Source organism: Pectinophora gossypiella, chromosome 10 (genome assembly GCF_024362695.1).
Source record: "Pectinophora gossypiella chromosome 10, ilPecGoss1.1, whole genome shotgun sequence".
NCBI classification, from domain to species: domain Eukaryota; kingdom Metazoa; phylum Arthropoda; class Insecta; order Lepidoptera; family Gelechiidae; genus Pectinophora; species Pectinophora gossypiella.
The window spans coordinates 12,623,048-12,636,288 of NC_065413.1; the positions used below are offsets into that span (position 1 = coordinate 12,623,048).

At 38.3% G+C, this 13,241-nt stretch overlaps 1 protein-coding gene and 1 long non-coding RNA gene across 44 annotated transcripts in view; both read left to right on the forward strand.

Moving 5' to 3' along the window:
• LOC126370072 (protein tramtrack, beta isoform-like) overlaps nt 1-13,241 on the forward strand; it is a 282,534-nt gene that overhangs the window by 41,047 nt on the left and 228,246 nt on the right. Inside the window, exon 5 of one of the 43 annotated variants that reach the window (XM_050014745.1) lies at nt 10,447-10,703. The exons of the other annotated variants lie outside the window; for them this stretch is intronic. Coding sequence (XP_049870702.1) covers nt 10,447-10,688 — 242 coding nt within the window. The 3' untranslated portion in view covers nt 10,689-10,703. Of the gene's footprint in view, nt 1-10,446; nt 10,704-13,241 lie in introns of those variants that run through there. 43 annotated transcript variants of the gene reach the window in all.
• Nucleotides 3,577-9,476, forward strand: LOC126370185 (uncharacterized). The gene is made up of 3 exons (XR_007566837.1): nt 3,577-3,740; nt 6,049-6,208; nt 8,519-9,476. It is a non-coding gene; the product is annotated as an uncharacterized LOC126370185 (long non-coding RNA).

Consider the following 13,241-nt stretch of genomic DNA (forward strand, 5'->3'; position numbering starts at 1 on the left):
TCAATTTAAGAGCCACGCTCTTGTCGGTGTAGCATTTTCCATTCCAGTCTATCAAAGGCCAATTCCTTGACTTCCCTATAAGACACGACGTTAACCTTTTCTTTAATTTGTTCCATGTAAGCTCTTCTTGGTCTTCCCCTTCCTCTCTTTCCTTCTAGCTTTCCTTCTATGATGTTTTTAATGAATTCGTCGTGTCTTATTAGGTGTCCAATCATCTTGCCTCTTCTGTGTCGTAACTATATAATTGTGAAATTATGATTATGTAAGTATATAGTGTCACAGTGCCTAATGCATTTACTTTTACGCCGTCCAGACCTTCTTTAATAAAGAGTACAAAATAATGTTTACTTGTTTGTTCAGACCACTGTGATTTTATTCCTATAGCTAGAGGTATGTATGTTGATTAAGGCTTTGGCACACTAAAAGCAGGTCGGAAGCAGCGCGGGAGCAGTTTCAACGCGGATCTGCGTTACAACTGCGTTCAGTTGTCATATTTCATTCCCGTGCAATACCACGCATCAGTTTCTGTACTTAATATTTGTCTTTGAAGTCGTAAAAATATTTATATTTACGTACTAATTTGATGTTTTTTTGTGTAAAACATAAAGCACGTTGAACTGCGCTGCCACTGCGCGGGTTCACCGTCTTAACTGCGCCCGCGCCGCACCTGCGCTGCTTTTGGTGTGACGCACTTTATATTAGTTTCTTGTGTTAAAACTTCAATTGCGTTGCTGCCGACCTGCTTTTGGAGTGTCGAAGCCTTTAGATGTGTGTTTGATTGTTGGTTTAGATGGTGAGGTTTGTGTTGCTCGGTACCTCCCCACCGTGCGAGGGGGGCGGCTCCTCTTCTTCGAAGGGAACACTTTCTTCATCAACTCGAGGAAGCGACAGGACCACGGTCGCCAGCTGTGGTATTGCTCTTCAAGGAAATCCAAGCACTGCACCGCGTCACTCTTGACAGTCAACGACCGGGTCCTCAGTCAGCCGCCGGTACACACTCATCCGCCCAAAGTGTCCCACACTTACTGCACACCAAATATAAACGTCAGTAATTTTATGGATTCATAGAAAAAAATTAATATCGGTCAGATGTAAAACGTATCAGAAAACTAACGAAACGACGCGTGGCTTTCTAGTCTGCATTAAAAATAGTAGTATTACTACTAGTAGTTGTCCGAAGATAAGATGATTGGTGCTTCGTAGGGCACGTTAAGCAATCGTGTGGGATGAGAGGTGGATTACCGACCCCTTCAACCCTGGTGTCAGGGTAACTATTGAGCTGCCAAAGGCCCCTGACATAGCTCATATAACGACTACTAACTTACATCAGTAAGTAGTAACCGGGACCAATGACTTAACGTGCCTTCCGAAGCACGGATCATCTTGTTTTCGGACAATCAGGTGATCGGCGTGTAATTTTCTATAACCAAAGTAGGGACTACTATTTACTTAATTTGTAAGTAGTTGCTATATGTAGGAACCCTGACATCAGGGTGATGAGGTCAGTCGTTGACTTCATAACATATATGAGAAGAATACGAATAGTGTTTGTCCACTAAGGCAATGAATATCAACAAATCTAGTCTTTTTTTAAGTCTTTTAGTCGATCTTTAATCCAACGTTAGACCGTTGGACGGTCTAGTTTATTATAATAGAGAACGATTTTGATTAAAAAAAAATTGTTAGATTTATAAGTTTATGGTAGTCAACGGTTTTTAAAGAATATGTTTCAAAATAATACTGTTGACATGTTAAAATAAGGAAAAAACAGTACAAATATTATTTATAAATGTTATGTAACAAATATATCACGTACACTTTATAGGTAGAATATTAAATTCCATTGTTTTTGTTGTAACGTATGTGTCAAATTGTAACGGAATGTATGTGCCAAAGCTATAGTTAACGTATTATAAGTACGATCGTCTTTTAGCGTCAAATAAAAGGCAGACCGCACAGTCTCAATTGTACAGATTTCTACCTGCTCTTTCTGGGAACGAAAAAAAAGACGTCTAGACGTCCTGCCCTTTGAAGCTTTTTCTACTTTAAAAAGGTTTTTATGAGATAAATGCTTTCATGTTCTAGGGCCAGGTGCAGGTAGCCGAAGATCTTTCAAGATTCAAATCTTACTCTATTAGTCTATACCAAAGATTTATTTTTATTTATATTGACAGACCCTCTAGCTTACTTAACTTTTTTTTGTGAATCTAGTCTTGGTTTTTGTTATTTCTTGTTTAAATAGATAAGGTAAATTGTAGGTAACCGTGCTGTTATTGTTAGGTCCATTCTAATGTCGTGGAGAGAGCAGATGCTTGTGTAGTTACACGTTGCCAAATTAAGATTGAAAACCAAGTAGAGCGTGTAGAGCAGACGAAGTTGATATTGTTTACAGCGAGTTTGGTGATGGCGCGTTACTTATTCCTATAGGGCCGACCTAGCAGGTTTCGTAATGCCTCACGCCCCAAGGACAGAATGATTTTGAACAGATACAGACTTACTAGATACGCACGCTCGTTTCCCGCATTGATACAATGCGTCTCTTTCCGCGCCCGTGTGTTAGAGCGGGCTAGTATTACTTGATCAAGAATTTATTTTCCCAGCAGCACGTGGTCGGTTGTAGGTGCTTAGGTACCAGCCTGCGTAAGAACGAGATGACGCGAAGAGTCTATTTATTGAACAAGGACGGCCTATAGAGGTAAATGTACGCCTACAATTCGTAAACATCCTAAATGTTCAGCACGTGTAGGTTTCGATTTAAATGTTATCTAAGAGTCGGACCTAACCTTTGCTCACCTTGCACAATTCCCTACAGATAGGTAACTTAGCGGGAGTAGGTAGGTACCTATCTACCGAGCTGACTTGTTTGTTTATTAAAAACAAGTTCAATTTATGGGCTAAATGCGACTACATGCCTGTTAATTATCTACGCACGACTTACGCAAGCGTACCTACTCATTCTGAATTCGTTGTTTTCATTTAAATTGTAGGAACGTTGTTAGAAGAGTTGCCTAGAAAGAGGCAATCGTTTCGTCATGGCCCTATTGCGTGAACTCAAAAGTTGTAAACACCTGGTACTAAGGTATTCTGCGTACCGTTACGGTGAACAAACTGGCTATAGCCAAACTACCTAGTAGTTAAGTTCAGTAACATTGCTATCTTGCTGTGATTGCCTTTTTTGTCAGATGATTATTATTAGGTAGAGTTGGGGGGAAAATATCTTGTTATTTTATTCGGTGACCTATAAATGACCTACTACGGAACTATGTACCTGTTTGTGTCCGTGACACAGTGCATGATTTCAATGTTTATATATACGAACCATATTATAATATCGTGAAGGGTATTGTTATTGACAGGAAATTCGATGTGATGTAATTTTTAAGAGTCGATTGTGCCCTATATTTCAAATGTAACCTATTTTTTCTCTAGTCGGAATAAATTTTAGTTTTTATTGGTGGTTTTATTGACTTTCCAGAGATCCTGGGGTAACTTGTAATAGGCTTATATGGAGCTGTGAACGCTTCCTTTGGGGACTCTGCTGACGTGTCCATGCTGTTTGCTTCTAGGTCAGTCGGGACTGCAGCTGTTTTGTTTGCCGCCTAATTGTTAATCATACCTACACATCTGCAGACGATTCAGACTACAAATTACTAAAAACCAGGAAAGGAAATTGTAATTGACTGCCGAATACTCAAATCAAGGGAATTTGGGTATTGTTTAGACTAGACCTTATACGTAAGGTACAATAACATTTTTATTTCACTCATATCTTCATACCTCTGAATGTCTAAAATAATATATTTCCAGCAGTGCGCTCCCAAAACTTTACTATTATGGTATGCTTAGTTTCATATCTAACTTACAGTTTCCATTATAAACTTGCGCGGATTGAACAAACTCTGTAAACTGTGAGTAAACAGACAGGCCTATTTGGAAACTAGGCATCGAGTCAACTAGTCCTCTCTCTCTCTGGATGTTATTGATGTTTTGCTAGGGAACGGGAAAAAACATGCCAAGAGCAAGTTTAACGTCACTACAAAGGGTTCTGTAACTTCACAGAAGACTGATGAGGATATAGCGCTTGAGAATAATGAGTTTAAACATTAGAATAGGCATCGGAATTAACCTGCCTATTTGACGTAATTATTATGATTGTAATCATAGAACCATTGATCGAGTACTTACGTAGATGAGCTCTACAAATCTCATGTTGTAGAAAACACTTTGAGTACGAAATAAATGCACTAATACTGTCAGGGCCCTCGTATTTGAATGCGGAACCATAATAATAACGAATGTAAATGGTAAAGACGTGTCTATCGTTCCGTGAGAATGCAGCCGAGTTATTGTAGTCATGTGGCGCGTTCACATCGAGATCTCCGTTAGTTATTGTTCTTCATAGCCACCTACTTAGTCCTAGGCCTTCTAGGTACATTACTAGCTGCTAGACTTGCGACAGTGACTAAACAACTTTATCTTTTGCTATATACTTAGGTAGCATGGTGCGTGCGTAGGACAGCTGTCAGAATGCTACATTTTCTTGGTATCTTTCGCACCAGGTTGTACTGTATCTTCCTGTCTTGCTCACATGCGCACCACAAGCGCAACCAGTAGGTTCCTGTACCTAAGTAGATATTAATATCTAACTAAACCTAGTTTAGTAACTTGGCCTAGTTAGTTATTAATATGATCCATTCCGTTTGAAGCCCACTTGAAATAACATTCCGAATTGATCAATAACTTATTTCAATATATTGCGAATAGCATCGACAGATAGAACTCCCGCCTGTAAACCTTAGGGTGTTTTCACACATCGGATCCGAATCCGTGAATGACGGATAGTAGAAAATGACTTGACTAGAAAACATATCGGATGTAGTGCGTAAGATATACCAATATCTATACGACCACTCCGACCACAAAAAGGCAACGCACAGCGACACTTGGTGATAGAGAGTAGTTACTTATTACTAGTTGCTAGTTTCAATTTCCAGTAAAGAAATTGAGGTCTCAATTTTTACCTGAAAACTAACGTGTCTAATGCGAGGTTTCGTTGAAAAAACAACACATCAGAATATGATTTTGGAAAAATGCGCTTACGAGGGGTCACTATAAGGCTATCATGTTGAGAATATAAACCCTTAGTCGAGTTTACTGCATGCTCTACATATTTTACTTGACTCTCCCAGCCAGCTGAGAAGAACCTACTTAATTCTCAGAGGAAAGCATCGCATAGCTTGTGTTATTATAAACGTTAGTATTATTCAAAAACTTTCGTTTTCACATGCACGTGTAGGTGCCAGCATCTGACCCCATCTTAGCCGCTACACGCGCCGAGTTAGTTTTTACTCGGACGCGGCCGAAAATAGGGTTATTAACATCTAGATTGCCTGACTCATTGTACAGCTTGAAGAAAGCTCAACTAACCGCAATGTGATGCTTAGATTAACATCGAATTGGCATTTAAATTATTTACTGTATTCCGATTAATTTCTCGACCTCCGTTGTTTATTTTAAGCTCAAATCTCGATTATCATTCAGTGGTTATCCGGTTATCCGACATGTTTCGATGATTCTTGGTTTTTGTGCCGATAGTAGTGATCGATTCTCTACGCATTTTACTGTGTCTATTCAAGTCTTAAGTGTAGGCCGTAGAAAATCAAACCGCATGGGCTGCGTGACTAAAGAAAACAATTGAATACATAAAGAGGCCAACGCTGGCTCGTTTAGTACAATAATATTATCAAAACACTTGTTTCCATGAAAAAAATATAAATACTTATTTACAAATTCTATTGTTGAGTTGGGAACGGACGAATGTTTCGTAAACAACATTGAAAATAATAGAGTACGAGGTAAAATTTCGGTTCTATTTATACATTACCAAGTAGTACTTTGGAATACAAATAGGGCAACGGTTGCCATTGATACGCGGCGGGGGCGACGATAGCGCCCTCACTCGCATTTTTTACGTAAAACATGTTCCTTTAGGTTGCGTGCCACTTTCTTCATTGTAATCGTATTAACATCTCCGCTGCTTCTCCATAGATGGCGCTACGAGTATCAAATTGAGATAAAACGCCGACGAAGGGCGTCTTATAACCGGCACCTGATACACCTACTTACTACCATTAAAGCATTGAACTTTATTAACAGAGGGATAACAAACACATCTCAAGAACTTCGTATCTGTGATGACGTAGTGTTTGTAAGTAAGACCTTTTTTTTAATATTTTTTCAGTCTTATGAGGTCTACAAATGTGGGGAAATTATAAGTAGTTTGGTAGGTATACAGAATTACGTATGTTACCTACTTTGTACAAATACAAATATACTTAATTGCACGAAAATAAAAAGAAATAATTACAAAAAGACTTTTACCTAAGTACAATGGCGGCCTTATCGCTTAAAGCGATTTCTTCCAGACAACTATAAGGTGAGGAAAAATGTACTAATTATAAAGATGATGTCATTTAATGTATGTGTGTATGATTGTATTTGTACTTAATTCATTATTCGATAAAAAAATCAAATCGTTTTTTTTTCGTAAAGCTCTATTTCAAAATAACAAAACGTGATGTTGAGGTCACCGATAAAGACAAAAAACGGGCACTTAATCGTCTTTATATCAAAATCTTAAGAATTGTTATAACGTCATTCAAAAATTCCGCCTAGTAGTGCCCGTTGACAATAGATGGCGTTACGAGTACCATTTCAGCTTGTTGATATTTTTTTTCAGATTGTCACCAGGGAAACGTAGACTACATTGTAGATTTTTATGTAAATGGTAACTGAAAAGGCAAAAAAAAATACGTAAGCGCCAAAATGTAATTTCAAGAAAAAGCCGTTTAAAGTAGCTTTCTCGCTTTTTTATCATAACTTTTTACCAATTTATTCAATTTAGATGACGTCAACGTAAGATTACACGGTTTTTCATTTTCTATATCTAGCAATTTATATTATAAAATGGACTGCTATTTTAGGATATTTTTGCGCTTATGTAATTTTGCCTTTCCAGTGACGATATGGAAACCTAGCCAGTGGTCATCATTATTTCAGAAGAATATTTAAAGGCAGTGTTTACTTTAACACTTGGAACATGGATAGGAGAGAAAGGGTGGTATTAATAAACTAATCTCAGCTGAGACTGCCCTCAAGATCATGCTCAAGTCCCTGTTTTTATATGAGAACTGTCACATTGACATGATCTTGAGGGCAGTCTCGAATCTGAGATTAGTTTATTAATACCACCGTAAGATAACGAATAACGATAAGAGTGGTATGTTGCAATACCTACCTGTACAAATACGAGTCCTGTTGATAAAATGAAAAGGTCATAGTTTCGTTCTACGCAAGGATAAGGTAACTTACGAGCAGGTACGAGCAGTCCCGGCTACTTACTATAGTAAGTACTTATGTAGTCGTTACGTGAGTCATCTCGTCGACCACGCCGGCGGGGTCGGTATCGGGGTTCTGATGTGTTTGGTGTCGCGAGCTGATTGGCCGCCTCTATGGCTAGAGTAATCGGATCGTCGGGATCGTATATTACGTCCTTGATATCCTATATCCACAAACAAAACTGAGTATATTACGTAAAACTAGGACAGTTACCAGTTCATTATATTTTTATTTAAAACATTTTATTACAATTTATGGCTCTACCTTCTTTATAATCATGCATGAGGAGTTTGCATGTTTACGCAAATTGATCACAGTAAAAATTAAGAAGAAAAAGAAATAAGTAAAAAATTCTTTGAAAAGTATGTCAGTAAGTACACTTTTCGGTGAGAAATGGGCGTGAGTTTACGTATGTGTGTTTTATATATTTACACAACTGGCATACCAATACAAAATAAACAAGCGGTGAACGTGTGTATAAGTATTTGGCAGCCAAACAAAGTTGGATCATTGAAATTAATTTTGTTTTGCTGTCAAATACAAACATGTTAACCTCTTGTTTATTTTTTATTAGTAAGGAGCATTTTATGTAATAGATAATCAATGTTACAGGTAGGTATTTTTAGTTGACAATGGAGCCAAATCCTGCAGTCGCCTTCTAATTTTAAGTTATAGCTGTCACTTTCTTATCCGTTGAAAAAAAAGGGACGGGTAATCGACAGCTATAAAATTTATGGAATACACGTCAATTTTAAGCAGAAATCTAAAACAACCGTCTAAAATTTTACAGTGGCCAATAACCCGACAGAATTAAGTAGACAGGACATCAAAGGGTTTGCATACCAGCGAGATGCCTATTTTATTCGCACGGGTTATTCATTCATTTTAAAATTAACTTGTTGACAATCATCCGTCCCTTTCCTTTTCGCGGAGAAGAAAATGACGGGTATAACTTAAAATTAGGTGTCTGCAGGAATCGGAGCCACTGTGTCATAAAATGTCCTCCTCGCTGTATTCGCTAACGGCGACTGCTACTGCATTACACAGTTTAACTTCGTAATGTGCTAATCCTCTTTTCCGAAAATAGTTATTTCACATTTTTTACAAATTTTCCTTACAGAGCCGCTGTGGGTGAAAGTACGCGAGAGGCCATATTCCTTCTACGATTTGGAAATAGCTCTTCATCACTGTTCCAACGATTAACTAATTGAAATCGATTCGTGGTAATCGGAAAAGTTGTGGGCCGATTAGCCACGCGTAGGTAAATAGGTCAGCTTTAATCAATCAGTCACCGTTTTGCTTTGTCCAACAATTTTCTTCTCATTACTTTTTACGAATTGTTTTGAAGCCTACATTGATTGACACGAAACGCCCCGCAATATTTTTTGCTTTACAATATTTAAATCAATCTATTTTGGTCATTATGCAAAGTTTCACTAAAAGAAAGTTTTCAATTGAATGCTCGTAAATCGTATCGAAAATTGCTAAATGCTAGACTTTTTGCTTATTAAATACAATTTAGTCAAGGAATAGGTATTTCAGCTAGTCTAGACTCTAGAAAGCTTTTTCGTTGTGAGACAATAAAGTGTATTAGTAGTGGTTTGTAGGTGTGTTAAGGTGAACGCACACCTAGAAGCGTCGCATGCGCCGAATCCATCGCATTTTCTATATCTTTGTATGAAATTGTTTGTAAAGTCGCGCACCTATCCGTGCCGCACGACGCGCATAGACGATGTCTTCGGCGCGTGCGGTTCCTGCGGCTGCTGTATTGAGGCTAGTGATGTCACAGTAGGTATTTGTTGTAAAGGGTTGTACGAGATTTATGCATTTTAATTATTTTAGACAATGTATTTATAACTTAAGTTACGAGTGACAATAAATCGTGTCTTATCTTGTTAAACAAGTGCTTCCAGTCAAATAAGTTCTAATTAAGATAAATAAAGTTCAAATAGCATTAAGTAGGTTTTAATTATAGATTTAAAGTTTGTGAAACACAGTGTGCCATAAGAGTTCGAGTTCCTTTTACATTTTGTAGTTGCTTATGTATTTTGTGTGAAACACGTTGAGTTTGTTTAAAGCATTGGTTTTTTATTTATCTAAATCCTTTTGATAAAAAAGTATAAGTATGTGTGTAACATGTTAAACAAGTAATACCACCTGTAATACAGTACCTATTAGCAGTAGGTAATCAAATCAAATTATTTGCGAGAACACATAAAATACAAAAAGGTGGTAAAATAATTTAAATAATAATGTTGTGATGCGTTCGGCCTGCATGCAGGCGTACAAATATTTAAAAAAAAAATGCTCAAACTTATAAGGTAACCTCTTTTTTGAAGTGGGTTTAAAATGTAGTTAATAGTAGTAAATGCCCTACAGTAAAAGTAAAAAGCGTTTCCTATCAGCATCCGCACCAGCACCATGTCCCCGATCATCCATGCCATCCGCACCCTCACCAGCAATTAAAGCCTCTAGACACTATTAGGGTTTCCTTCATACAAAAGACATCAACGAGTTCTTTATTTTTCTTCCATAATATTCTTTTGACTATAAAACGAATCCGATTTTGATGAAACTTGCACTATTTTCTAAGTTGAATAATAATAAATAATCCAATAAAAACCCACATAGACCAACATGGGATTTAAAATTATTGGATCGAATGTTCTAAAATCCAAACCCTATTGTTTAACTAATGTGCCTGGAAATCTCGGCCTTATTAGGTTAAACATAGCGGCGAGGAGTGGCTGTTAGTGACATCGTAAAGAATACCGAGGCGGATGATTCAGACCATGATTCTGAGTTAATATCAAGTGAAATTATCTCTCGGTAAATTCATGAATTTTTTTGTGTTTTTTTAAATTATTTTCTGTTCCGTACTTTAGCGATGGAAAATCCACTTGATATCATCTCAGAATCATGGTCTGAATCATCCTTCAAAGTTTACGTTACGATGTCACTAACAACCTGTATACTGTACACCTCTGCCTACTGATAATGCTATGTTGGTACTATGTTAAAATTGTCATATTATCCAAACAATTACAGAAGACGAAACGATAATGATTCCGACTCGGAGCGGCAAGAAGTTCCTGCTCATGCTGGATGGGTTCACGTACTCGCAGGTGCATCATACCACGTATTGGATCTGCTCGTCGTCGCGTGCGCGCGGCTGCGCGGCCCGGGTGCGCCGCTTGGCCTGCGGGCAAGTGGTGCGTGTCAACGTGGACCATAACCACGACCCGCCGAAATACTACTGCAATGATGGAACTTACATTAAAATTGCATAACGTGGTGTAGTTTAGGATAAGTTTCTTTTTAATTATTACCAAGGATAATGAACAAGATAATTAACCTGTTATTAAGTCGGTATAAAAATTTATTTTTAAAATATTTTGGATTTTATTTTCAAGTCTAGACTGTATGTTGGAGATATTTTTTTATATCCATATTTCTCCTTGGTATCATCATCATCCCGTTTTTCACAGGGTCCGCTTACTTAACCTGAAGATATGAGAAGTCCAGTTTTTTTATAGAAGCGATTGACTGTTTGACCCTCCAACTCGCGAAGGGAAAACCAGTCAAATACAGGTTAGGTCACATACCTCCGAAAATGCATTTCTCGGGAATGAGGGGTGTGTGTGTGTGTGTGTGTGTGTGTGTGTGTGTGTGTGTGTGTGTGTGTGTGTGTAATATTAACTTCTCCTTGGTATACCTAATCTAATTACCTATTTGATCAACAAATAAACATACACAATTAACTCTGATCCTATGTGTCACCGGCTTGCTTCTCAAACAGAATCCAAGTTATAGGTACTTTCCAGAGAGAGAAAGATTATCCCAACTAGAAGCGGTAAGAAAAACCTCTTGACGCCGGATGGGTAAACTTATTAGCCAATTAACTATACCAGTCGTTGGCTGTGTTCTCCTGCTCGAGTTAGGAGGTGTGGCGCGCGCATAGATTTGAGAACGGAGATATCATTCGACGCGACACTTCCCACAGATATTTACGGCCACAATACGTGCCCAAAAAAGGGTCGTACTTTAAAGTCAAATGAGTTCAAGTTCTTGTTTGGATCATAGGTAATTGATGTCACGTGTATTCCAGATTTGTGCCGTGTTAATGGCAATAGGCTCGTTATTACAAGGGCCTTATAACTTTCTAATTTCTAGCCCTGGTATACCAGAACTGATACGGAAAACACGAAATGATACATACTAGTTTGGTGATAACTAGCGCACCTCTTATTATCGGCTGATTGTGTTATTCATTTAACACGTTCTTTGTGTATGAACCACATATAAGGCAATAAAATTGAAACTCATACGTGTATGACCCATATATGGGGCACATTTTTTCTTGCCATAATAGTGTCTATGTACATAAATTCTAATGTATTTGTCGAAAAATATCATTGCACGTGAGGGGTTGATATCTAGTTTTCAGTTACTTGGTGAATGTGTTAAGATCATTCTGGTAGCTTAAAAGGTAAACCTTTTACGAAAGCGAATGACTACTTGCTTCTTAGACCCTTGATATGGTAAAGGTACTTTACGCTAGTTATAGCAAATTGGTGCAATGTTTGGGTTACTGGTGGTACAAATGTTCGCTAGTTTCAGGTGGTGAAGCCATCATGATACCGACTCGCAGTGGGAAGAAATTTTTGCTGATGTTGGATGGGTATACGTACTCGCAGATCAACCATAGTACGCATTGGTGCTGCTCAGCCAAGGCAAGGGGTTGCGCAGCCAAGGTACAGCGGTGGCCGAGCGGGGAGATCTCCCGAGTTAACACCTTCCACACACACCCCCCGCCAGAATACATCTGCAAACGCGGCGTCTATTATAAGATTAAATAGACGGATAAGAAATATGTTTTGTTACCCTCTAGGACAGAACGCAAGAGGGAAACCACTGCCCTACTTTTCCCAAAAAAGTAGCATGGAGAGGAATGCTACACCGAAAAGAGCATGGCTCTTAAATTAGTGATGATGATGAGAACCTCTAGGCATGGACAAGATTCACGAGCTTTGGCAAACCAGGAGAGAAGAAGGTAAAAGATTAGGTACGCAAAACCGGTATTCTACCTTCATTAATTGAAGCGGCCGCGGCATTAAGAAGTTGAAACATGCCAGAATGTCATATCATTAGAATCACAGGAGAAGGTAATCGCCTAGTAGAGTTATAGGAACAATCAATGTTGTGGCTCAAGTAGGCAGTAACGTAGAATTTCTGAGTTTGAATCGAATTTTGATTGTATATGAATTTCAATAGACAGTAGGTAAATAGCACGAAATTGAGCAACTGAACAGGAAATACATTCCATTCAGAGGAACATCAATTTTAGATTTATTTACTTAAAGTATACTTAAGTATTTTATTGTAAGACTAGCTAATAACAACATCATTTCCCTAGCATTATCCCGTTGTTCACAGGGTCCGCTTACCCAACCTGAAGATTTGACAGGTCCGGTTTTTTACAGAAGCCACTGCCAGTCTGACCTTCCAACCTGCGAAGGGAAAACCAGCCCAATACAAGTTAGATCACATACCTCCGAAAATGCATTTCTCGGGAATGTGGGTTTCCTCACGATGTTTTCCTTCACCGCTGGGCACGTGATAGTCATCTGAGATCTAAATATGAATTCGAAAACAAATTCGACAATCATTGGTTTAGGCGACTTTAAAGTAAGGCAAGCGTTCTACCAACTGGGCTACCACGGCTTTTAACATCATAACAAAACATTACAGCATCACGCCTGCATCCCCGAAGGTGTATAGTAGTACATCTACTCCTCGCCAGCTATGTTTAAGTCTCATATTATAAATAATGGAGCCACGTG